Source organism: Euphorbia lathyris, chromosome 6, assembly GCF_963576675.1.
Source record: "Euphorbia lathyris chromosome 6, ddEupLath1.1, whole genome shotgun sequence".
NCBI lineage: Eukaryota > Viridiplantae > Streptophyta > Magnoliopsida > Malpighiales > Euphorbiaceae > Euphorbia > Euphorbia lathyris.
Window position 1 is genome coordinate 28,129,292 of NC_088915.1, and position 25,931 is coordinate 28,155,222.

The following is a 25,931-nucleotide window of genomic DNA, read 5'->3' on the forward strand; positions in this document are numbered from 1 at the left end:
TGTGACAAAATAATTTAATGTGACAAAAAAATTGTTACATTTAACTGATACTATATTGTGACAAATGTAATATTTAATTAATTGATTAGCATATTATGACAAACTTAATATTTCTTTGAATTAATTTAATATGACCAATAATATTTTGACAAACCAAATTCGACATAATATAATCAATTTATTGTGACAAATTGATTTGTTATATTTATTTGTCAATGTTTAAACTTAATTGTGGCAAAAAATTAACATCAAATTTAAGAGTAGTTATGATAAAACCATGACAAAAGAAAATCGTAAATGCACATAAATAGTTTTCAAACCTGTATAGATAATTCTACCAAATAATTACAACAAAAATAATACCTTTTTATATCAATGAATTAATATTAATCATAAATATTCCATCATTTCCGTAATAAAAACTAAAATGTTCTAACAATAGAAAAAACTAAACCCCAATCTAATAAAATTAATTGTAAACATAAGATGTTTAAAAACAACACTAAATCTAAAAATAATCTTTAACTTTGAGATAGTTGAACAATCTTCAAAACCACGGAAGAAAAGGGCCCATCTGCATTTAACACAACAAGAGGAAAAAATCATTTAGATTATAGTCATTAAGTACAATATAACATAATTATATATTATTGAAAAGATAAATACCTTCAAACTTCAGAAAGAAAAGATGAAGTTTGGCCACAAGAACTTAGTAAAAATTATCATTGAGAAGTCACAAGTCAATCCAATGAAGAGCAGTACATAAAGTTGGTGTTGCACTTCATTTGTATCCTGCATTAACATGAACATAGTTCAAAAGTTTAACAAGCTAACATGTATAAACAAAGTACCCAAATGAGTCTTTTCCAAAACACTCTTACTTTGATTCTTATTCTCATTCAAATCAAGAAGAGTTTCTAGCATTTGCTTCATGGATATTCTTTTTTATACTTCCTTGATCAACATTGATACTTCCATTTCTAAAATTCGAAGTGGAATTCAAATTCTCCAAATATGCATTACCAGTAGTACCATTATTAATAGAATAGTAAACGAAAAAGACCATGAAACAAAAGAAGAATTAACAGTAAGAGTATTGAACAACACTACACGACAATCGACAATTTAAGGAATTACCAAGCAGAAAAACAGAGAGTATAATAACAAGAGAAGCACAAACCCACAAAATGAACCCGAAAATGAGCTTTCTAGTCGGAGAAATGGACATGAACATTTTCTTTTGACCATTCCACGCTTTATCACTGGAGCTCATTTGTGCTGAATGAGTTCATTATTTACATTCTTGGGAAGAGCTCTAATTTACAGTACACAATAAAACTCCATGTAAGCTATAATATTAAACTGTTTCAAATAATCAAATCAACAATCATGGCATCTGAGTACGGAACAAGTACCTGGAAGAGTTGAAAAATAAGAGGTCAAAATTCACAAAATCAAACATCAAGATATATTCTGCAGTTGATCATGAACCTCTATTATCATACGAGGATTCTTTGGTGAATGCGAAATCAACATAACAGAGAAAATATCCTGTTTGGAGCTTAAAATTCCCCCGCATTTCTGTGGAAAAATGGAAGAGAACCCAAACACATTAATCAATTTAGGGGTAATTGTTTCTGAAACCTAAATTAGGGAAGATCACGAACAATTAATCGAACTAATTAGAAAAAACAGAGGGAAATGCAAAAGGAATTACAGTTGTGTCTTGATGAGTAAGAACTTAGCCATAGATGCAAAACTAAAGCTAATCAACAACAAGAACAAATACAAAACTAATTAATTTCAGGAAAGAGGAATAAATAGTAAACTAGTAATCAAACTTACTATTCACACGATTCTAACCCCTAATCACGTTCAACGTAAACTGAAATCAATTAATTATATATAGCTAAGAAACCACAAACATTTTTCTAGCCTGTAACTAATAAACAAAAGAGTTAATTACAAAAAACTACCCTGTGGTTTGGCTGATTTGCGATGTGGTACCTGTGGTATTTTTTGTTACAAACAGGTACCTGTGGTTGTCGCCGTTACCAAAATCAAGAAGACGGCTGTTTGACTGTTAAATTGTAGGGGTATTTTTGGAAACATATTTTTTTGACTTTTTTGTTGACTTCATCTTCTTCTTATCTTCTTCGTTCGTCTTTCTTCTTCTTCTTCCTCCATTTGCTCTTCTTCTTCTTCCATTTTCTCCTCTTCCTTTCTTTTCTTCTTCTTTTTCTTCCTTATTTCTTCTCTTCATCTTCCTCTTGTTTTCTTTTTTTAATTCTGGAAATTCCAGACGTGATGAAGACGTTCTTCACGTCTGGAATTTCCAGATTTTTGGAAATTCTAGAATTAAAAGAAATTAGAAAAAAAAAAGAAAAAAATAGGAAGAAGAAGAGAAGAGAGGAGGAAGAAGAAGAAAAGAGAGGAGGAGGAGGAAGAAGAAGAAAAGAAAACGCAGAAGAAGAAGAAGAGAAGCAACGATGAAGGAGACAGGGCCGGCCCTGGGCATAGGCCCGGGGTGCGCCGGCCTAAGGCCCACGGCTGGAGGGGGCCTAATTTTTTTTTTTTTTTGCCTTTATATGTATGTATGATTTTTTTTTAATATAAATAGTGATAAAATTATATAGAAGAGCCTATTTCTTTCCGAAACTCCATTGACAAAAAAAAAAAATAAAAGACCTATTTTGTTATTTATAATTTTTTTATTATTAAAGGTCCCTTATTACTTATTTTGCTTAGGGCCCCTAAATTGTTAGAACCGGCCCTGGAAGGAAAGAGGAGGAGAGAGAAAAAAATAAAAAAATTGAATTTCCTAAATTGCCCCTGTGTCACTTCAGATTTTTAACAGATTTTCTACCGTTTCCTTGATTTTGGTAACGGCGACAACCACAGGTACCTGTTTGTAACAAAAAATACCACAGGTACCACATCGCAAATCGGCCAAACCACAGGGTATTTTTTGTAATTAACCCTAAACAAAATCCAAAACATATTTGACAGAACAAAAAGAAGAGGAAGCCATGGAAAACACCGACTTGAAGAATTACCTGAAACCCTAAATCAATATCTTGTCCTCCTCTTTGTGGTGTCATCAGCCATAGCCCATCGGCAGCTGCAACCGACACAAACCATCAGCAAGCTTCTTGACGACCTTTATGGGTACCAACACCCTTCATCTTTTCGTTTAGCTCCTCATCCTGTTCGACTTCAGAATTAATTTCTACCTTTATCTTTGATCGTCCATTCTAAAAGAGGCATTTTAGGACGGGTCTGGCTCTAACTCCTACTTGGAACGGGAGTTGCATTCTCTTTAATCGACTGAGACTAGGATTGCAAGTTTGGCGGCAAGGCCTGAAATCTGGATGAGGTTGTGAATTATGATGAGTTGAAGAAGAATTTGGGTTCCTTGGAAAATATCACATGGATAGGGTTAGGGAGAGGAATAGTCTTAGGAGGAAGAAGAAAAGGGGGGTCGGGATACTAAGGGTTAATAGTAATAAATATCTTGTTTTCTTTTTTTTCCCCTTTCTTTCTTAAAATGAAATTGTTACTTTTACTTTTTAGTTTAATAAAATAAAGGATTAAAGTATAAAAATACTCCTATCGTTTTGAGGCAGAAGCAATTTTATTTCTAACAGTTTAAAATAATGCAATTTTACTTTTTAGTTTAATAAAATAAGGATTAAGATGTAAAAATACCCCTATCGTTTTGAGTCAGAAGCAATTTTACCCCTAACGTTTAAAATAGTGAAATTTTACCCTCTAACTTTGGTAGTCAAGAGAAATTTTACCCCTAACGTTAATAATTTGGGTTAATTTCAGACACTATTATGAAATACAGATATTTTTATCCCTTATTCTGCACCAATTGCATATCAATTCGTTCTAAAAGAAATGATTTCATGTTTTTTTATAATTTAGTAATAGAATTGGAGATTAATATTTATAAAATTCATGGTGAATTTTTTGATAGTATATTTTTTTATTTTTTCACATTCCAACATATGTTTGATGAATTATTTCTCAAATTGACTCCTTAAGTTGCATTTCCCTCTATTTTTTCTGAATTATTTCTAAAATTGACACAATTTATCAACGTTAGGGGTAAAATTGCTCTTAACTTCTAACTTAAAGAGTAAAATTGCACCATTTTAAACGTTAGGAGTAAAATTGCTCATGATCTAAAATATTAAAGGTATTTTTACATCTTAACCCTTTATTTTATTAAACTAAAAAGTAACAGTAACAATTTCTTTAAAATCGGTCATTAACTCTTCAAATGGTCAACTGGGTTCTTGAAACGGTCAATTAGATACCTAAACTATGTGAAATCACCAAACATTATTTGTATGCATACTCACCACCAAATGACATTTCTTTTGTTGGAGATGGAATAGTATTTAATTTTATAAATTTCCGTGAGCCCATTAAATTATTTAAATAATATTATATTGGTCCAAAAAAAAATTTGTGAGCCCATCATAGCAAAAATGATCTTGAAAATGATTTTTTATAAATATAAAAATGATTTTTTTTAAACTTTAGTCAAATAAAAAACCCGCAAAAGTCTTAGGAAAAAATATCCTAACATGAAAATTTCCTAATAAAATGACAGAGAAAAAAAGTGTAAACAATAGTTATAACAATAAATATATAGTCATAACAAATAATGGTCACAATAATTTTTTTTTTAAATAACAAATATTTGTCACAATAAACATTTAGTCATAATTTCTTTATTTATTGTACAAAAGGCATTTGTATCCATAGTCACCAATATTGTGACAAGGCAAAGTATATTATTTTGATAAAATTATTCGTCACAAGTGAATCAACTATTTTATAACAAAATATTTGTCTCCATATATTTATAATTTTGCGCCAAATTTCCCCGCCATATATATAGCAACGAACGGTTGTGACAAATTAATTTGGTCCCAATATATCAACATATAGTGATAAACTTTGGTCACAACAAGTATTTCATCACAATCGTTTATATGTAGTTTAGCTATTGGGACAAAAGTTTACTTTTGTCACAATAACCATATTTATTGTGACAAAAGGAATTTGGTCATAAAAGAATTAGTCACAATAACATGAATTTTTTGTAGTGATAGTCTTCGATTTAACGGTTGGCTACTGGTTACCGCTGGATTAACAACTACGGAGTCCAAAGGTTGAGAAAGAAAAACGATGAGTCTCGAACATTGGAACCTACAACAGCATTTTGCCATTGTGACGGTGTAGGGGTCGGGGGATGGCGACGGAGGTTGAACGGGGGAACTATTATGTAAGACCTCAATCGACTCTCCATGGCAGGCCCATGATCTCTTCCCAAGGACCCCGCGCAGAGGTCAATGAAAGAGTCCGGTGACATACTCCTCTCTCCATGCACAGTTGGCGCATCAGGATCAACGCGGCCAGCGCTTGTAGCCAGATTAGCTGATGGTGTTATGGGTGGTATTTCAGTTCCCGTCGAGGGATTGGACCCTCCACTAGCCATGTTTAAAATGTGAACGAAATCCTTATTCGACTAGGACTCCACGATCACCGCACCAATTGATGACTGGCGATGAACTTCTGATCGGATTCCTTCCCTGCGGGGGGGCGTCGTTGGGTTCGACGGGGGGAAGCTCCGATGCCAAAGTCAGTATCGGGATAAAGAATAAACTGAATTGACAAAGTGTGTATGTAAACGTAAGAGAAAGTGTACCTCAATAGCTTGGGATGTAAGCTATTTATAGTCATGCAGTTGTAACCCTCGGTAACTAGAAAGTCTCCATTAATGTCTTATTAATGGCGGTTACAGATATCCTTTAAGCTTGGCCATTAGCTCATTAAAGGATCATTAACTGTCTTTATTGGGGATCGGCCCCACCGTTCGGCGGGCGAATCAAGGTATGATGGCGGGTCTCCCCCAGGTTTGACTATGGATCTCGTGAGGCAAAGTCTAGGTGATCCGCCATCCGGATGTCTTGCCTGATACGCCATCGCTTCCCAAGTTTATTCCGATACGCGGCCGTTTTGGTAAATATCCTCTTTGATCCCTTGGATAATATCCCGATGTTATCAAACCTTAAAGTAGGGTAAGGAAGCGATGGTGATATTAAATGCAGCATGGCTGTTTGTTTATTGATATATGTCAAAAAAAATTTACATTATGGTAAAGCTTGGAATGGACTTTCATTGAAAGCTTTAGGTTCCAGAATATGGAGTTGGGTAAATAGAGAGAGATGTGGAGTTGTAAGCAGAGACAAATCTAGCCTAGAGCTTAGGGGGCTCCGCCCCATCAGTCTCCGGGTTCACCTTTGAGTAATATTGGTTCGGTAGTTGATAGTCCCTCCTAATAATAGTTTATGCTGGCATTTTTGTACTATAGTTTAATTTGTCAAGATGGTTGAGTTGGTTTCATTATAAGAGGTCTTGAGTTCTTGAACCTTATTTTTTAAAATTTTATTTATCTATTTGAATTTTTTTCTAAATAACTTTGTTATTTTTACTAATCACTTTCTATATCTTCTTAACTCTTGTGCACATGCACTCTCGCCATCCGATAATGGACATGTTAAGGTAATTGGATCCTCTTCGACCTAACATTTGTTCTAGCCTTGAAAAATAGATTCAGTTTATGGTGTGACTTCTCATAATATATGAAAATATATGGATATTCGGAGATTTGATCTCCAACTATGTCAGGTCTCCCTTCCCTCTCTCCGGATGTGTGATATAGAATTCCATAACCTTCCCTTTTCCTTAGAGAAAGAATCATGTTCCCTCATGTTTAGAATTCCTTGAGTGCACATAGATAGTGCACCTTGATAAAAAAAACTTGACTTTCTTGGAGTTGTTTACTTATCAGGATTCAGAGTTAGTTAACTCTCAGTTAGATTATGTCACTCTTATATATAAAAGGGCTTAACTCTAGTAACAAAGGCAACTCCATCGATCTTAGCATTACTTTGTCATTTTCTCTACTAATTACTTCTTAGCCCATAACTGAGTTGAGCGTTAGAGTATTTCTTGACAGGGTCCGACCAAGACTTGTTTTTGCAGGTTAGTACGGCGATATCCTATATTCTCCCCACTCAAACAGAAAGACATCTACACCGCTATGACCATATTCTGGATCTCCCCAAGGATACTACTAGATATTCTAACATGTGAATTTCCCACTATGTTATTACTTCCTACACTATGAAGAAGAAAAGTTCAATCCTTTTCTAAATAAGATTATTCAAAGCCTATATATAAGAGGATCTCACGCCTTTAAGGTGTACAATTCTTATCCAGTAATATATATTAATACTATTCTAGTGGTTGATAATACTCTCTGAAACTTTACTGATCTAGGCGTCAAAGAGACTCGTCGGATCTCGACTCATCATTATTTTACATAAACATTAAAAACTGAATCTTTTATGCCAGATACCAGATCTATTTGGTGAATTTTTTTTTGCCAATGTTATCATCTTCCAAATTTACTTTCCAAACACAGAATTATCATTAAACCTTATTTTGTTAAAGCTTAATACATTAAATGTCTCTTGAACTTGTCAAAAAAGTTTGATTAACCTCCAAACTTTCAAAGTATGCCGATAGCTTCCTCAACTTGCTTAAAATATTTTGACATCCTCCTCAATTGCTTAAAATATAATCAATTAATCACTCGCTTGCAAATAAGTAAGTTGCATGTGAAATGTGTGTTGCATGTGTCTAGGAAAAATAAAATGAGTAAGATCGATGTAATAGATTCTAATACCAGAGAAGATATATTTTTACAGTTAAGAAAGTAAGAACTTTATTTTTAATATGCTTTAATATATTATGTGAATTATATAATAACATACCAAGACGCGTGCAATATATAAATCTTCCACATATAGCTTACTTCTTTATAACTAAGTGATTAAGTAGGATTGTAAATGAGCCGGGCTGCTCATGAGTGGCAGCGCCGATCCTGAGATTTTAGAGGTCCGGGGACGAATTACCAAATGTGGCCCTAATAAATAAGTGGAAATTAAAAAAAAAAAGTAGAAAAGTAAATTGTATAAAAGAAAATTATTTAAAAATGACACTTTTCTTATTACATTTAACAAAATATCTAATAAAAATATTTTATATTGCTTTAAGTACCCAATTTCTTATACAAAATGATGTCTAGGAGCATTTCTAGAAGTAAATTTCTTAAATTTAATAAATTATGAAATAGTTCTAATAGATTTTATGCTTTTTACGATACAAAGCATGAAAAACCAAATTTGAAAATCACATCATTTAACGAGGTTTAGCGCCTAAGTTCTTGAAATTGGAAGATTTTGATACGTTTTTGCCAAATTGCTTTTGAAGACTGAGTAAATCGGAATCTAATAGAATTTCTCAAAGACCACAAAAAAGGCTATTAGTAATTGGAAGTTTCATAGTGAGGTGATTAGAAAACAAAATTGATTATATAGTTGATGAATTGAGAAGATGAATCGAGGATATATGATAATATTACTGTTTAATATTCTTTGGGATTGGAGTGTGATTAAAAAATGGAGAGAAATTATAAATTCTTGTTGGGATTGATAGGTGGGAAAGATAATTATAAAAATACTTTGAGATAAATTAGGGAATTGATGCCCAAAGTTTTTATTAGGAAATTTGGAAAGAATCCGAGATAAATTAGGGAATTTAGAAAGACTATTTAATAACTAATGCCAACGTTTTTTATTTGGAAAGAATTTAATGCCAACATTTTTAACCAACTATAATTTTTTTTTTTTTGAATTTAGTCAAGTATAATTTAATAGGTACTAATACATTATTATAATTGGGGCCCTTCTCATCCTTGGGTCCTGGGCAGACGCCCCTCCTGCCCATGCTCAGGGATGGACCCGATGAGTGGCTCAGTGGTCGGCTTGATAAAAGCTCGACTCGACTGGATTTATAAACGAGCCGAGTTTGAGCACGACAAAGCTCGATTCGAAAGATCGCGAGCAGCCTTGTGAACAAGTTCATGAACAAGCTCGATTATAATATTCACAAACAGTCTCGATAGAGGCTCCTGATCAAGCTCGATAGAAGCTCGTGAATAAGCTCATGAACAAGGGATTTACGTTTCACTTCTCCTTATGTTCCGCTTTTCATTTTCATCTCCCTCTCTTCACACTATTTTTTATTTAATGATTAAAATGAATTTTTTTAATGTTTATGCATGTAAAATTGTATTATTTCATGGAAAAATTACAAAACTGGGTCAAATGGGAGACCCATTTACATATTAAACCCATTTACTAATTCTACTACATATCTAGACTGATTTTGTGTGACTTTCCAAAAATACCCCTAACCTTCCCACTTCCACCACTTGCGAATTGTCGCTCCCTCTATCTCATTGGTTATGCGAAAAGTTGCTCCAGCATTAATGATTTCAAGACTTTTGATCTTCCTTTCTTCCTTTAAATTGCACAAAATCTGCACCATTTAGTCAAAATCATAATGAATTTCTCTTTTTCATCTCTTGATTCTGCAACTTCCCAACCCTAGAAAACGAGTAAATGGTTTTTCATCTTCCTGTTCGTTGCTTGGTTTCTTTCTTCTTGTTACCATCAAAGAAATGGTTTTTCTACGTTATTTCCTTCGTTCTTCCCATGTTATCACATTGTTATTGTCGCTTTTGGGGGTGAAAGGGGCGAAAAATGTAAGTATCTGTTTGTTTTTTCTGCGTTTTTTCATGAATTCACTTCGCAATCGATGGTTTCGCCAAGCTTTGCGAAGAGAACGAGCCTGGAAAGTGATGATCTACTTCGTGAATTGATGATTTCGCGAAGTTCTGCGAAGAGAAAGAGTCTGAAACGTATGGATCTACCTCGCGAATCGATTAGTTCGCGAAGTCTACGAATAGATCCTCACGTTTCAGACCTCGCAGACTTCGCGAAAGCAGCGATATGCGACGTAGATAGTCACATTTCAGACCTCGCAGACTTCGCGAAAAAATTGATATGCGAAGTAAAATCACCTCTTCCCCTGCACTTTTACATTCGCATGCTTCGCTAATTTTCATTTCGCGAAGCCAAAATCGTCTTTTTTCCTAACTAACACGGTTAATTTTTTCTGTAGATGGTTGAATACGTAACATCCCTTTCTGGAAGGCGGCGTACTGGGCTGCAGGGGAGATGATTTTCCTTCCTGTATAGGGATGAACTTCCCCAAGATTGACACATTCACTCCTGAAATGATTCGTTAGGAGAGGTTGTGTCAATCTCGGGGTGCACCATGGGACACGTCCATCCTATGGTGCCAATCTTCAAAGTGGACCTAACTTAATCCGGTGCCAATTTTGAAGCGGATGCGTAATCTTGGTGTGCACCGTGCGACACGTCCAGACCTTTTGGGATGGATGTGTCACATGGTGCACACCAAAATTACTCATTCGTTTCAAAATTGGTACCGGATTAGTTAGTTTCACTTTGAAATGATTAGTTAGTAGAGTTAATTGTGGCAATCTTGTTGTAAATTTTGATAATGTTATGATTTGAATGTTGTTATTGTGGCAATCTTGTTGTAAATTTTGATAATGTTATGATTTTAATGTTCGAATCCGTTGTTGTTTGCCAATTTTTGTTATACACCACTTCGCGTATTAGCTTCAAATCATATCCAGCATTCGCATATGCGAACTAAATTCATCAAGCAAAACAAACTTCAGCTTCGCAGGCTTCGCATATGCGAACTAAATTCATTAAGTAAATTAAAACATTAACTTCGCAGGCTTCGCATATGGGTGAATATGCGAAGTCAGACGGGATGGGGCGAGCTCCGCGTAAATATTGAGGGTATTTTTGGAAAGTCGCACAAAATCAGTCTAGATATGTAGTAGAATTAGTAAATGGGTTTAATATGTAAATGGGCCTCCCATTTGACCCAGTTTTGTAATTTTCCCTTATTTCATTTGCTTAACGAGTTTGTTCATAACAATGCTTAACAGGCTTCTTGTGAGCAAAGCACGTGAACAAAATAAATGAGCAGCTCGAGATGACTCGTGAACAAACGAGTTTCTAAATGAGCTGAGCTCAAACACAAATTTGAACTCGAGCCAAGCTCGGTTCAACCCCGTTAACATTATAATGAGCTGAATTGGAGTAGATTAAAACTTGGTTCAGTTCGACTCGATTACAGTCCTAATTTTAAGCAAATTGGGCGGACTTTTTTGATAAATTGGAAGCAGATCATGTAGTATATCCAACTCTTTTATTAACATATCCAACTCTTTATCTATGGGAATGGAATACCCGGTACAGGACAAAAAGAAAGACCTCGCTAACCTTGTAAGAAAATTTTCCATTTCCATCCGTGTAAATGTTGGAATTGAATAGGAAATACAACCTCATCTCCATCCATCCTGATGTCACCCCCTAAATACAACGTTTACACATGTGAACCTCGCTGTATATAAGTAAATAAACATATAATAAACTCTCAAGGGCGTCGATTTAGTTTGACCTTTAAATCCTCTAGTGCAATGTTCCCCAGTAACCCATTAAATTACTACTAAAATACTTATAACCTAATTTATTTTTAAACATAGTATAACAAAAATAAGGTCAACATGACAACATAAGATTTAAAGAATGCCTGTGCGCTTTACACACTGAATCAGACATACAATTTCCATTGGGACCTACCCCAGCTGTTCAACCATGACTAGTACCTTTTCTGTAAAATTATTTGCCAGTTTGGCATTCCCGTAATTAACTCAAAATGTCTGGGTAGTCTTTCCGCACCCACTCTTAATGGCATTTCCCGTAATTTCCTCATGCGTTTTAATGCAGTCAAGTAAACGGTGCCGTTTGCCGCCCTAGGATTGTCAATCGACGCTCTATTAAACCATAGTTCTTTTTTACACTTTTTGACTATCTAACCATGGTTAGAATTTTATTCGTGGAAATTCTAATCAAAGTTAACGTGTCTGCCTGGTGTTTTATATAAGCTTCTTAGCAAGAGGAAAAGGCAGAGGAACTAATCAACTGCCCCTTTTCTAGAGAGAGAAAGTTAGAGAGGGAAATTTTATAGAGAAATGGCGCTCTACATAGATGAGGAAGAGGCTTGGAAATGTCTAAAACACCCTTCCAAGCGCCGCCGTACTGGAATCTGTCACGTGTGTCTCCGGGATCGACTCTCCTCTCTCTGCCCTGACTGCGCTAACGTACGCCCTTGTGCTTGCTGCACATCTTCCTCGAGCTCCTCTTCTTCCTCCATCTCTCGCTTCTCCACAGCCGCAGATTCATCGGCTGCTGGAATCGGAGCTGTCGGCCGCGTTTCTAATCTGATCGAGATCGAGCCTGCCTTCCGGCGGTCGAGGTCATTAGCAATTCCATTTCTCCGGTCGAAGCCTGCAGGTGAGCATGATTGTTCCATTCATAAGGAAAGTCCAAAGACGGCGTCGTCTTTCTGGTCACGGCTTAAAAGTAGCAGCGGAAGCGTCAATAAGAGTAAGAGAGAAGATGTTGAAAGAAACAGCTCAGTTGAGGAGCAAGCGGAAGATGTGAAAAAGAAGAATGAAGAGGAAAGAAGACGGATGATGAGGAAATCTAGGTCGGTGGCTGTGACGTCACATTCCGGTGGCATGGTGGACGTAAAATCATCGAAGGGGAAGGGCTGGTATTTTCCTAGTCCGATCAAAGCATTTAAGCAATCAATTTCAAGAGGAATAATGGTTCAAGAAAGATCGCCTTTGTACAGAGGTTGATTCTTGTATATATTGGTTGGTATCACTTCAAAAAATAAAGTCACAATTAACTGCTAAACAAACTAATAATTCATATTCCATGTTTCTTTTTTCATGTTTTTTCTGGATTTGATAAGGAAAATGAATTGATTTTCTTGAAAATATTAGGGAGGAATACAATTTTGAGATTAATGAAAAATTAGCACTGATTTGATTGATGATTGTTGGTATTATATTGTTATTTGTGTGTATAAAGCAATGAAAGGGAAGTTAGGATTAGAAAAGTAGAATAAGAAAGTTGGGGGCCTCATAATTCATCATATATAGCAAAATGGACCCACTTGACATGTGGTTTTAAACTCGACCAGATTCCGAGTCCCCTATTGGAATTTAGATAAATAGATTTTTGGGATATGGTATGGATATCAAAATGTGTTATACCATGTGATTAGTGTTAGCTGGATTTTTTTCTTATTTTTGATTAGCCATATTGTGTTTATGCATCACTGTTTTCATCAGAATTGAAATGTTTGTTTGTTTTTTTTAAGTTTAGTTATTATTATTCATTTTTGCCAATCTATTATTCCAAGAATATCACATGTTACATAAATATCATATGTTAGAAAATTAAGAAAAATGTTTATTCTAAACTATTGGTAGAATGAGATAGGAACTGATGTAAAACAAGAAAATTGCAAGTAATTTAATCCTAACCAGAGTTGAGTTGAGGATTGTAACATATTATTGTCAACTAATTGAATTGAAAGGTACATGAAATTAGCTTTTGCTTTTTGCTTGTAGTAGGCCAACACAACATTTTACAAAGTTGTACTAATAAATTTTGGAGATGATAAAGAAATGATTTTCTTTTTTTAATGAAGAAGCAAAAAAGATATAAAGTATTATTAATTGATGAGTGTGAAGCTGAATAATTTACATGATATTGCAAGTTTGATGAAAGGTAGGGCCTCAGAGCATTTTAATTAGTAATATCGTGAGATTTTTAAGATTATTTGAAGTTATGAAAAACGCTGTTCAAGGATTATGTGAGAGCTACTTGTTTCTACCAATATGATTTTGTTTTGTCGGTACAGTCCAATGAATATTCATTTTACCCTTTCAAATTACTTATTACATATTTTAACGTCTGATTATTGTTGTTTTTTTAACAAATAACGTGTCTGATTAAGAACCCGTTTGGTTATCTGATGTTTGCTATTACTATTTCATATTACAGTTTTCTTGTTAAAAAAACTATTTTTCCAAAAAAAAAAAAAACAGTGGTTCCTTGTTTATTCCTTATAATTAGTATAATTGGATAATATACAATTATATATATAAATAAATGTATTTTTTATATTTAATTGAAATTTGGTTGGTTTCGGTTAACTGTAGTTTTTAGAATAAGAAAACCGTAACCGTAACCATTAACCATTATTTTTAAAATTAAAAACCGTACATTAGTCTATCAGTTTCGATTAACCTTATTTTCGGTTTTTTGAATTTTTGGATTTTTGTGTGCACGAAAGGTTACTTTTCAACCAAGGTAAAAAAGATAGAGGTGGCAATTTCGTGTTTCGTGTCAAAATCGTGTTATCTCATATTTATGTTCCATATGGTTTTACATGTTATAAATGCTAGAGAAATGATTTTTATGTCAATCGGGTTGGCTCTGTAATCGTGTTTTCGTGTTAGAAATTGCCACCTCTAAAAAGACGTGTCTAATCAAAAATCTAAAACTCTATATTTTAAAGTGAAAATACAAACAAAAGTCGAAAAGTAAATAATTATTATTATTATGATTTTTTTTTTTTAATACCACTCGGTAAGTGGTTTATGTTTTCTTTTCAAAAAATTCACACTGTATCAAAAGCAAAAGAAAAGGAAATTTGCTTTAGAAATTAATGGTGTCAAATTATTAATCACTTTATTTCATTATCATTCAATTATTATTTGTCCAGATCCTCTAAATTATGGTTTTCTTTTCTTTTTCAATCATATATATACACTAATGTGTCACACCCTGAATGTAAATAATGTCAGATATGACACTCCAATTTATCAAAACAACATAAATGTAATTTTTTTTTTTTTTTTTTTTTATGGAAATGTTTATTGCTCAACAATATGTTCTTCATTTGCCATACCACCTATCAAGTTTTTTCATTTGTGCACACTGATCATGTTTTTCATTCATATATGGACAAAATTATTTTATCTCCTTTTCACAATATTACAATTCAACGAAGCAAATTTTGAAAAATTCAATCCATTACATAAATAACAGCTGCATCAATTTTATGAATACCGTTTTTTAATGAAATTTCCAAATACCAAATCACAAAATCATACCTATAAAATACCAACCAAAATATCATAAAAAATGCATATAAATTATAATTTGAACTTTATTTCCTTAAAGGAAGCAATTTATAAAAATCTCCAAATTTCACAACTTCAATTTAAGACCTATAAATTGAATTTGGAAAAATAATTCTGGAATATCAAATGCCCTAGGTCCATCATGTTCATGTCACTAGTAGGTTTCTAAAATTCTATGACACGATTTCTAAGCTCAATATCTTCGAAGTCCCATCTAAGTATTTTCACAATAAGAGCGTCATGTCAAGGACGCACTAGTGCCGCAATAAACTTTGAGCAATAGTTGTCTTAGGTTTCAATATATTGTTATCCACAAGAGTGACAGAAGTAACACCTTTTGCTTCAAGGACGATAAGGGTAGGGGTTCATGAGTTTACTGGCCAACACGGTGTAATAGTAAGATCATGGTTTTGGTGGGCGATGATGGCGAGCCGCCGCTGCACGGTGCAGGGGAAGAGAGGAGGCTGTGACATTATGGCTTCTCGATTAGCAATTCAATATCCAAATTCCATTACAAAACAGTCTTGATTGAAAAAGTAAAAGTTTTACTAAGAATAAGAATGGATATTGACTTAGGTCCTGTTTGACAAATAGTTATTAGTAGATTACATTTTTTGTTAGCTGATTTGACTAACTGATTGTGTAAACTTATTTGGTTAAACTCAGTTGACTGCTAATAGCTGTTTGTGTAAAATAAAAAATAAGGACATGATAACCCTTTATTTGGGGTAAATTACATATATGGTGTACAACCTTTACCCTAAATCACACTTTGGTGTACAACCAAAATTTTATCATACTAAACCGTACGAACTTCAGGTGACCTCCCACTAAAGTGTACAGACGGTTTTTATAACCGGTCATCGCTGGTCAACTATGCCACATCAACATTTTTCATTGTAGAATTAAAAAAATGGGACTCACTTTTTATGGAATGACTAATATAACCTCATTTCTTATAAAATCACTAAAATACTCTATCTTCTTCCTTCAACCCCTCTCTCCCGTTTCTCTCTCTACATCTTATCTCTCACTCCTCCCTCTATCATTCAAGAAATCAAAAATCTTGTTCAGCTGCAGCTGATTTAGTCTTTAGTCTTAGGGCGAGAGCTGAATTAGGCTCCCAAATCGATTTTCCTTTTGCGGGAAAAACCACACAAAAACCGTTATGCCAACAAACTGACAACTGAATTGAAGCACAAAAGGGTCATGATTTTGCCACAAAACAAACCAAATAGATATAGGAGAAAAAGAAATTCTTACCAGCCCCAGAAGGACCAATCAGGAAAAGGAATATCAAAATGATCTTTTGTAGTGCAGTAGCGAAAGAGGCGCAAAGGGAATGAACTATGCTCTGTCCTGTTAATATTAGGCCTATCCATACAATCAAACATAATCAACATCAGGTACCAAACCAGGATACCTTTCAATCATCTGTAACAATCCTCAAATCGTAAACCAGGCATAATAAAGATCCAAATACAATTTTCCCTTAAATATAACAACACGAAAAGCAGCAAAATTCTTCGCCTCCATTAAATGCTCCATGGTTACACCGGATTGGGCCCAGGGTTCCAGATCGCGATGGATGAACCTAAAAAAATCGGGGCAATGAGCGTTGGTTTGAGAGTTTTGGGAGGATATACGAGAAGGAAGTTGCTGGGAGGAGGTGGTACAAGTAAGATATGATCATTGAATAATCGTGTAAGCTTGACCATGGCGTGTTTGTTTGTTGAAGGTTTTGGGAGAGGAGTGAGAAAACGTATATAAAAGAATTACTCCTACCTGGTAGAGAGAGCAGTGAGAGAGAAGATGTAGAGAGAAATGGGAGAGAGGGGTTGAAGGGAGAGGACGAAGGTATTTTAGTAATTTTATAAGAAATAAGGCTATATTAGTCTTTCCATAAAGAGTGAGTCCCACTTTTTCCATAATTCTATAATGAAAAATACTGATGTGTCATAGTTGACCATCGTTGACCGGTCACAAAAATCGGCTATACACTTTAGTGGGAGGTCACTTGAAGTTCGTATGGTTTAGTGTGACAAAATTTTGGCTGTACTGAAGGAAAATAGACAAACGTTTGACAGTGGAAATATAAAAATTTTAACCTTTTTCCATTAACCCAAGATCCGTTAATCGTTATTTCATATAAAGAGGGATAGAAGGAAATACCTTTTGATGTTCTATCTACTGTTGCAATCGAAGTGCCCACAACTTTTACTTCGAGTTCCCGAGCACAAGACAAAGACACAATCCAAAATCAAGTTAGATATCAACCGTATAAAACAATCAAGAATAGATTGTCTCTAATAAATCAACACAAGATCAAGGAATAAGAGAAAGAGATGAAAATCAATTGAACGGAGGGAAGCGGTGGATAATCTCGTCCTCAATACTGTGGGTCGAAATTCTCTCTCCCGAGTTGTGTATGTATGTTTCGAAAATTACATGTAGGGGGTATTTATATTCTCTTGTATCTAAACCCTAGTTAGATAGAATTAGGTTACTGAATAAGAATTTCATTCGGAATATAATTCTTATTTATTATTTACAATTATATCTTAAATATAAAGATAATAATAATAACCTTATAGGATAATAATAGGAGCAATTTAATCTCATTAAAACTCCTAACTTATTTATCTTTTAATTAATTTAATTCACAATTATAATCTAATTAGAATTGTTAAAATCAAATTAAACATTTATGTATTTATCATACATAAAATCACCCCCTCACTAACTGGGCCTTAGTGGACTCAGTTGGGCTTCCATCAATTAATTAATATATGTTTCTCTTTTGTTCCAAGTCTTATGTGTGACCCATTAGATTCTTATTGCTTCTAGCCGTATGCAACTATTAAATTAATTTTCACAGAATTATATTTAATCTTTGCATAACGGAATGAGTACGCGAAATGTGATTAGCAAATCCGAAACATTCCCCCAGAGCTATAAGAAGACAGGTTGATTCTGTCGTTGACCTTTCCGTATTAGTTACAGTATAATTCGATCCTTTATCAACTACATCCTTGAACTGAATCTTATGACTATGGATAATGTCAAGTCACATATAGCGAGACGTTCGTTTTACTTGTACAGGCTGAGTCAACTCCAATTAGATAGGTTAAGTGAAATCTGTATTTCAAGTCTTAAGCTATCACCTTGCAAGGATTTAGAGTCAAGTCTTCCACAAGAAATCCTTGGACGTATCTCCCATTTATCGGGAGTGACAAATGCCCAATCCAATGTATAATTATCCTGCAATTACTTCCTGTGATACCCAACGTCTGCCGTTCACACCCCAGAGTCATCTCCGTTATGGATCGTGTTACAACAGGATCAAAGCATCACATTCCATAATTCAGAATCACCAATTAACATTCCTTTGAGTCTGAGGATTACTTATACCTATTAATACCAATGAGATAAACAGGTGACAAGGATGAATCTACCCATCCTGTTATCTCAAGTCGGGTCCCCAATCCTAATGAACTCTCTTTCATTGGATCCATGCAACTGTCCAGATTATCTGTATATCTGAAGCTTGTGAGATCAGCTCTCTGTCTTGACAGAAGACATTGTTACATACAAGTCTCAACAGTGATATGTCAATCCTAAACATATTACTTGACTTGGGGTGGTTTTAAGTTTATTAGTTTATTATAAAGTTTCGTCTCACTTCATGCTTGTATGAACACTTTACAATCACTTTAAACAAACTTAGAGATTTCTTTTTATTAGACTTATTTAGTTCTTTAAAAGGGGTTGCCTTTATATAGTTATAAAACCACATCTTATTAAAACAAATGACATAAAGAACACTTCATTCATATTTAGTTTATATCCTAGAACAATTGTTTATAGGACACTAAACCCCAACATGTACACCAAAGTGTGATTTGGGGTAAAGGTTATACACTACGTATGTAATTTACCCTCAAATAAAGGGTTAAAAAGTAGTAATTAGGGATAAATACCCTTCAAAAGAGATTGAGCAATAAACTAATTGAAAAAACTCTTAAAATCAACCTTTTCAAAGTTAACTTTTTGGACCCAATAAACTCTTTCAAACATCTTCACCAAATATTAAGATAAATTACGTACGTGGTTTACAACGTTTACTATATTTCATATTTTTGTGTACAACTTTTATTTTTGCACACAAAACCCCACAATCTTATTGTGACCTCCCACTAAAGTATGCATCATGTAAAAATGACCGGTCAACCCTATAAACCACTTGGTCAACATGACATATCATCAATTTTCACTTCTTAAAATTAAATGGCTTCACATATTATTAAATTACTTTTATATCCTTAATAAAAAAAATTAATTCTCCTATTTTTTAATCCATTCTCTCTCCTAAAATTTATTCTCCTCAACTGCTATCTCTCTCTAAAACCCCTCTCTCTCTCTGCTATGTTTGTAAGGAAGTATCACCAGCAATGCCTTGTTGAAGCAACAGTATAAACACATTGCGAATTCTTTAAGTGCTTTACTAACCCTAAATTCATCAAGTCATAGAAGGCTACAATATCAGTGTGAGGAATCAAGGATACAAACAAAAGACTGAGAAAACATTTGGTCTTAGTCCTTATCTGGTATTTTGAAAAACATGAAAAGTTTAGCCAGGACCAAATGTTTTCTCGGTCGTTGTTTGTATCCTTGATTCCTCACGCTGATATTGTAGCCTTCTATGACTTGATGAATTTAGGGTTAGTAAAGCACTTAAAAAATCCGCAATGTGTTTATATCGTTATTTCAATAAGGTATTACTGGTGATACTTCTTTACAAAAAGAGCAGAGAGAGGTTTTAGAGAGAGATAGCAGTTGCGGAGAATAAAATTTAGAGAGAGATATAGCAGTTTAGGAGAATAAATTTTAGGAGAGAGAATGAATTAAAAAATAAAATTTAGAGAGAGAAAATGTGAGAAAAAATAAGAGAGAAGATTAGAGATTTTTTTATTAAGAGTGTAAAAGTAATTTAATAACATGTGGGGTCACATCTAATTTTTAAAGAGTGAAAATTGATGATGTGTCACATTGACTAAGTGGTTAATAAAATTGACCGATCATTTTTACCTCCTATACACTTTGGTGGGAGGTTACCATTTGTGTGCAGAAATGAAAGTTATACACCAAAATGTGAAACAAGATAAAAGTTGTACACTACGTATATAATTTACCCCAAACACTATTAGAAGTTTAACTAATAAAAACTTCTAAAATGTTCATACTAAAAGAAAAAAAACTATTTACCAAACAAACTCTTACTTTTCTCAAATCTCATATCAAATTAAATTTGCACAATATTTTTAGCCTTGAGGCTTATTTTTTGGCCTTACATATGGAGAAAGTGTTTGAGATTTTAATTTTCTAATTCAAAATTGTTTTTTTACTAAGTCTAGTCTATTAGTTATTTATTTTACCAGTGGGATAGTAATAATTAACAAATAAAATTTTATTGTTTCATTTAAAATTTCATCTTTAAAAAGACCATCAATTAAATCCTTAGCACTGTTTTTTCTTATTGTTTTTTTTTTTTTTTTTTGTATTTTTTCATTACAAAACCCAACAGAAAGGCTAGCGTAAAGTTTAGATGGAATTAGATTCGAGGACGGCTTTGAGATTCATGACGAGGCAGATTGTAGTCCATCATCTCCAGGTTTGGCTCATTCTGAGGTGCCAAGAGATATGTATTGGAAATCAGGTTTGAACATTCCTTTCGGGAGGATAATTAGACAACTGACTAGATAACGAATTTCTTAGACTATGTTCCTTTGAATCATCACGAGTGTAATGTGCTTCTTTTAAACCTCAAAAACTGTCCTTTTGTGAATCAATATGATCAGTCCCTAAGAAAATGGATTTTTAGTTTGTTTCTTTTCGTTTTTCTATTTTGCTTGGGCTTTAATCCTCTTATTTAAAAAAAGAAAAAGAAAAATTCAAATCTGCTTCCACGTAGTAATTCTTTAGTTGTTTAACTGTATACAATATACAAAGGGTGAATCAAATTTCAAACCTTAAAAAAACGTTGAATTGAAAAAATCGAAACATGGGATGAAACTACAGGTTATACGATAGGTTGGAGGAGGAAGGCATCATTTTTTATTTATCCATATTAAACATATAAAGTTATTTTGGTAGGTGGATGGACTAAAAATTCCTTATCCATGTCACACGAATTAAAAGTATCAAGAAAAAAAAAATCGATAATGGGTCAAAAATTCCATTTTCCTCAAATTTTCAAAGACTGAAACAATTTTCTAAATAGAAAGTAGAGTTCATCTGAACACCATAAAAACACCGAATCGAAAAGCAGGATTACACGATAAATACCATAAAAAAAAATATTTCTAAAATGGTGTTTTCCAGCATTTTTTAAATACCAAAAGTCAAAACAATTTTATATATATTGAAGAATTTTTTAGCCTCATTCAACTTCCACTACAAATATTTAAGTCAATTCCAAAAAAAGATTCTAGTCCAATATCCTTATAGCACAAAATAACAATAATATCATAGTTTCAAAACTTCAGAAATTAATTGAAAGAGAGTGAAATGAGAAGAAATCAATTGAAACTCATCTCACAATAACTAACAGGAAATTTTTTTGCAAATAATGTTTGAACATGTTTAGTATAAGTTTCAAAATATTTAGAAGGCAATTGCACTCAATTTTAAATTTTCTGAAATGCAGTGAAATTAAATGTAATTAGCGAAATTGGACAAAACAAATTGAAACTCATTTCAAATTGATTCACAAAATAAATCAACAAATAAATAATGAAGGTAACATTTCAACAATTTTGATATGGGTTTCAACGTTAAAATGCAATTTCAACCAATTTCGCACCGTCTGAATTTAGGTACACTACTAGAAAACCGTGGAATTGTGACGGAAATTTCTGTCAATTACACCTTATTCTGTCTAAACCGTCTTAGCGGCGGAATTTGTGATGGAGCTAAACCGTGGTTATATCGATCGATGCATATGTCTCTTATGTTTTTCGTGACCGAACTTCCTGACGTATAGGTGACGGAATTAGAAACGAAATTAAACGTTTAGACATCTTAATGTAATGTACTGACATATTTCTGTTACAACACAAGGACGGATATAAACGTTAGAATCTTTATTCTGTCACAAATCAACATTCCTAACGGAAACATTTGTCATAAATATCAAATGAAATTAGATAAAAATTCCGTCCAAAATTGAAATTGGTAATAGATTTCTGTCACAGTATGATAATTTTTTTTTTATTTTAATACTAAATAATGCATTTAAATGAATATTCATTTTATAATTTATATATATACGAATATTCATTTAATATATATATATATATATATATATATATATATATATATGGAAGACTATTAAACACTCACCATATATGGAGATAATTTAGTGTTTACCATTGAGAACAACCCCATATATATAGGGTATTGCTATATACCGCAACTTTTTTTTCACCCACCGCACCCTTTTGACATTTATGCCCTTCTCATAATTTTTTTTTTTTTCAAAAACCAGATTTTTTTTCCTCTCTTTCTCTCCCAAGCCTAAAAACCCGAATTGGACGAAAATGGACCCGAGCATTCCCGAAGACCATGATTTCGAACACGAGGTAATCCTACGATATAAATTTAAATTAAAATTTCGTTTTTTGAATTTTGAATTTTTTTAAACGGAATTGGCCTAAACGGGCGGCGCATGCCGCTCATCCCGCACGGCCGAACAGATGAACTATCCGTTCGGCCGTGCGGACGAGCGGCAGGCGCTGCTCGTTCGGCCTGCGGAACGGACGACATGCTACCCTCGTTCCGCCATGGGACGAGCATCGCGACCTGCCCGTTTAGGCCTAATATGGCCTTTTTTTTCTTTTTAACCGGGAAGCCTGCCCGTTTAGCCTATACGAGGCCCGAACAAGCTCGAAAGTGTAATTTTTAACATGCAGGCTGCCCGAATAAGCCCTAAATTTATATTTTTTAAATTTTTACGCGTATTGTTACTACCTATTATGCACCCGAATGCCATTTTTTAACATTTTTGCGCGTATTGTTAATACATATTATGCATTTTTTATATATTCAGGAACCATTAGAAGATTGGCAACCCGACGACATTGATTACAGTTCCCGTTTTATAACGGACACCGTTTTCCCTTCGTGTGAAGATGCTGTTACTTGGGCAAAACAGGTAACTATTCAAATTGGGTTTGAGATTATAATATCTGCCACACATCATGCAACATAATGCTCATCTCACCAAACGGCATGTGGAATGATGACGTGTCTGGCTGCCACCACTCCACAAAAGCCACAATCAGGGGCGCATCGATGTGGCCATACATGATATTGGGTAAATGGAACAATCCAGATGACTCTATACGCGTCTGGATCTGCTTAGAAGCACCACCGTACCATACACACAGCTTCCCATAATATACTGAGCGTGTCTGACACCTGAGGAGGCCTGATGCGTAAACGACTAGGTAGAGCTCTACGATGAAATATATTTTATGATAAGTGTGTGACGACTATGGATGTGATCTTCCTAAATGCTCTATCTCTACTAGACGCTACTACTTAGGGGCAAGTGTACCCCGTCGTATCAAGTAATAATCCGGTTAAGACCGGGTATCGAATCCACGGGATTTATAACTACAAGTATTAAACGACTCGGTTTTATATGTTATCTAAGCGGTGAATACTTTGAGTTGATTCGGAGAACAACTACAAACTACTCCTAACTACGGGTGAGACAAATTTATATAACAAAAGCCCTACGAAATGATACAGATGGCGATAAGTTATAAATATGACAAAGAATGACTCCAAATATATATACGGTTAATGATTTACTCTTGCAATGACGACTACGTGTAGTGTGACCGACCCGTGAAGTACTTAGACTACGTGGTTCCTAGTCAAGGCGTGTCTAATACGTGGGACCAGAAATTAGGGCCCGTAAGTTTCGTGGTTTGTCAATTCCTACGGTTTCCGGAGCGTCACTTCCGGTAAGGCAACACCTATATGAATCCCTAAAGATAGCCCGAATGGCGTCGGAAATCGCGTTCTCCTACACAATAATCAATTACGAGTATCAAAACAAGTAGCAAACATCATCACATATATAGAAAAAGAGATTATGAATCATAAATTATAAATATAGAGAATGTAAATATGAAATACAACTAAGCCTAGTACATAGGAAGAGTACAAGCTAATTAGCAAGTGAAAAGGTCGTCTCTTAGGACTTGGAGGTGGAGCTTTCGAGCTTGGTGAACGGAGATGGAACGGAACTTTGACGGAATGCCGGAATCAACGAACAAGCTCTCAAGATGATAGACTTTTGCTATGTAAAATAAAATCTAAAACTAAGAAACAAGAACTTAATCTATATCAAGAATTGTATATCAAAAGAAAAGGCCTCCTAAATGAGTGCTAGTCACTCCTATTTATACACATCAAACTAAGGGTAGAATTGTAATTTCACAAGATACAAGCATGGAGGAACATGATTTTCTGCAGATTTCCCATGATACGCCTCGCGTATGGTGGGAGACGCCCCGTGTATTTGCCAATTCCGTCAGAAATCTCCTGCATGTGGAACAAATCCAGATCTTGTTGTCTCAACCACGCCCCGCGTGGATTGGGGTTCACCTCGCGTAGTTGAGTTTCTGAGATTTTATTGCTTGAATTGGGTCTTTTATGCCACGCGTAGCTGAAGCACGCCTCGCGTAAGTGAGTCTCTGGTCTTTTGGACTGAAGAACTTCCCATACACGCCCTGCGTGTATGATTGTACGTCCCGCGTATTTTCAGTTAACTTAGAAGATCTTGCAGTCTGACATTCATGATTGAGACATTATTGCTTATCATTGCTCATACGCCCCGCGTGGAAGGTGGGACGCCCCGCGTGGCAGTGGATAAGTTCCACGTGGTGCCTGCGGATTGAGCAATTATTTCTGACACTGTGTTCCACGCCCCGCGTAGAGGATGATACGCCCCGCGTATGTCGGTGGATTTTTGCTCCTTGCTCGTACCTGAAATACAATTCTCGAGAGCTGAGTTAGCTTGACGTTTTATTTTCTAAATTAATAAAAAATAAGGAAAATTAACCGAAAGTACGGAATTTATTTTTATTTCATTATTTTATTAAAACATTCTATTTTTGCAATTAAACTTATTTATTTCATCTAAAATTAAACCGTAAATCACGCTAAAAGAAAGGGACGAAACGCCCCTATCAAGGCCCCTATCATGCCCGCTCCAGATAGCATGGGCAATATGTCCCAGGAAGCCCGGGATCATAAGACCATCAGATGGACCCCCAGGAACCGGGATCTTCACGATCCAGTCATCCTCTCCATCACTCCTTGAGCGCTTGCTGCTACTTGAAATTATAGTAAACTCATTTCAGAATATTCGTATATTTTATAATAATCACGAATAAATCACATAATAATAATTAAATTTAAATTTCTCACCCGAAGATGACCCTGCTGTAGAAGCAAAACGTCCGCCACGACCCCTCGGTATGGTCTTAGTAGGTACTCACACATAGGATGAACTCTGAGGAGGCATATAGTCATCTCCGTCCACCTCCACAGCATCCGCCATCTCCTCAGGCTGTGCCCTCTGGGCATCCCCCATCAATATCTGCTCCGTCCGTTGCCTCCGGGCAGAGGCAGTCACAACACGTGACCTTGTATGTCTCTGTCCAAAACGGGCCTCAGCAATATCAGCCTGTAAAACTAAAAACATTTTACATATATAAGCAAATAACGCATTTTTTTTAAATATACTCAATTT

General features: G+C 34.6%; 1 protein-coding gene and 1 long non-coding RNA gene across 9 annotated transcripts; one reads left to right on the plus strand and one right to left on the minus strand.

Moving 5' to 3' along the window:
• Nucleotides 1-446: 446 nt before the first annotated feature.
• On the minus strand, nucleotides 447-3,487 carry LOC136234107 (uncharacterized). Of its 8 annotated transcripts, XR_010691056.1 has the most exons (4): nucleotides 3,057-3,487; nucleotides 1,718-1,765; nucleotides 667-1,581; nucleotides 447-574 (listed from the first exon to the last, which is right to left on the minus strand). It is a non-coding gene; the product is annotated as an uncharacterized lncRNA (long non-coding RNA). The 8 variants fall into 8 exon arrangements; XR_010691054.1 differs by having other exon boundaries at nucleotides 667-1,765; XR_010691051.1 differs by lacking the exon at nucleotides 1,718-1,765 and having other exon boundaries at nucleotides 3,057-3,486.
• An 8,500-nt stretch (nucleotides 3,488-11,987) lies between these two features.
• Nucleotides 11,988-12,939, plus strand: LOC136232750 (uncharacterized). Its single transcript, XM_066022136.1, has one exon. The coding sequence runs from the start codon at nucleotides 12,071-12,073 to the stop codon at nucleotides 12,740-12,742; it is 672 nt and encodes a 223-aa protein (XP_065878208.1). The 5' UTR covers nucleotides 11,988-12,070; the 3' UTR covers nucleotides 12,743-12,939.
• Nucleotides 12,940-25,931: the final 12,992 nt, after the last annotated feature.

Excerpts from the sequence above, each read along its gene's own strand:
- LOC136232750 (XM_066022136.1), top strand. The coding sequence starts at position 12,071 with ATGGCGCTCTACATAGATGAGGAAGAGGCTTGGAAATGTCTAAAACAC.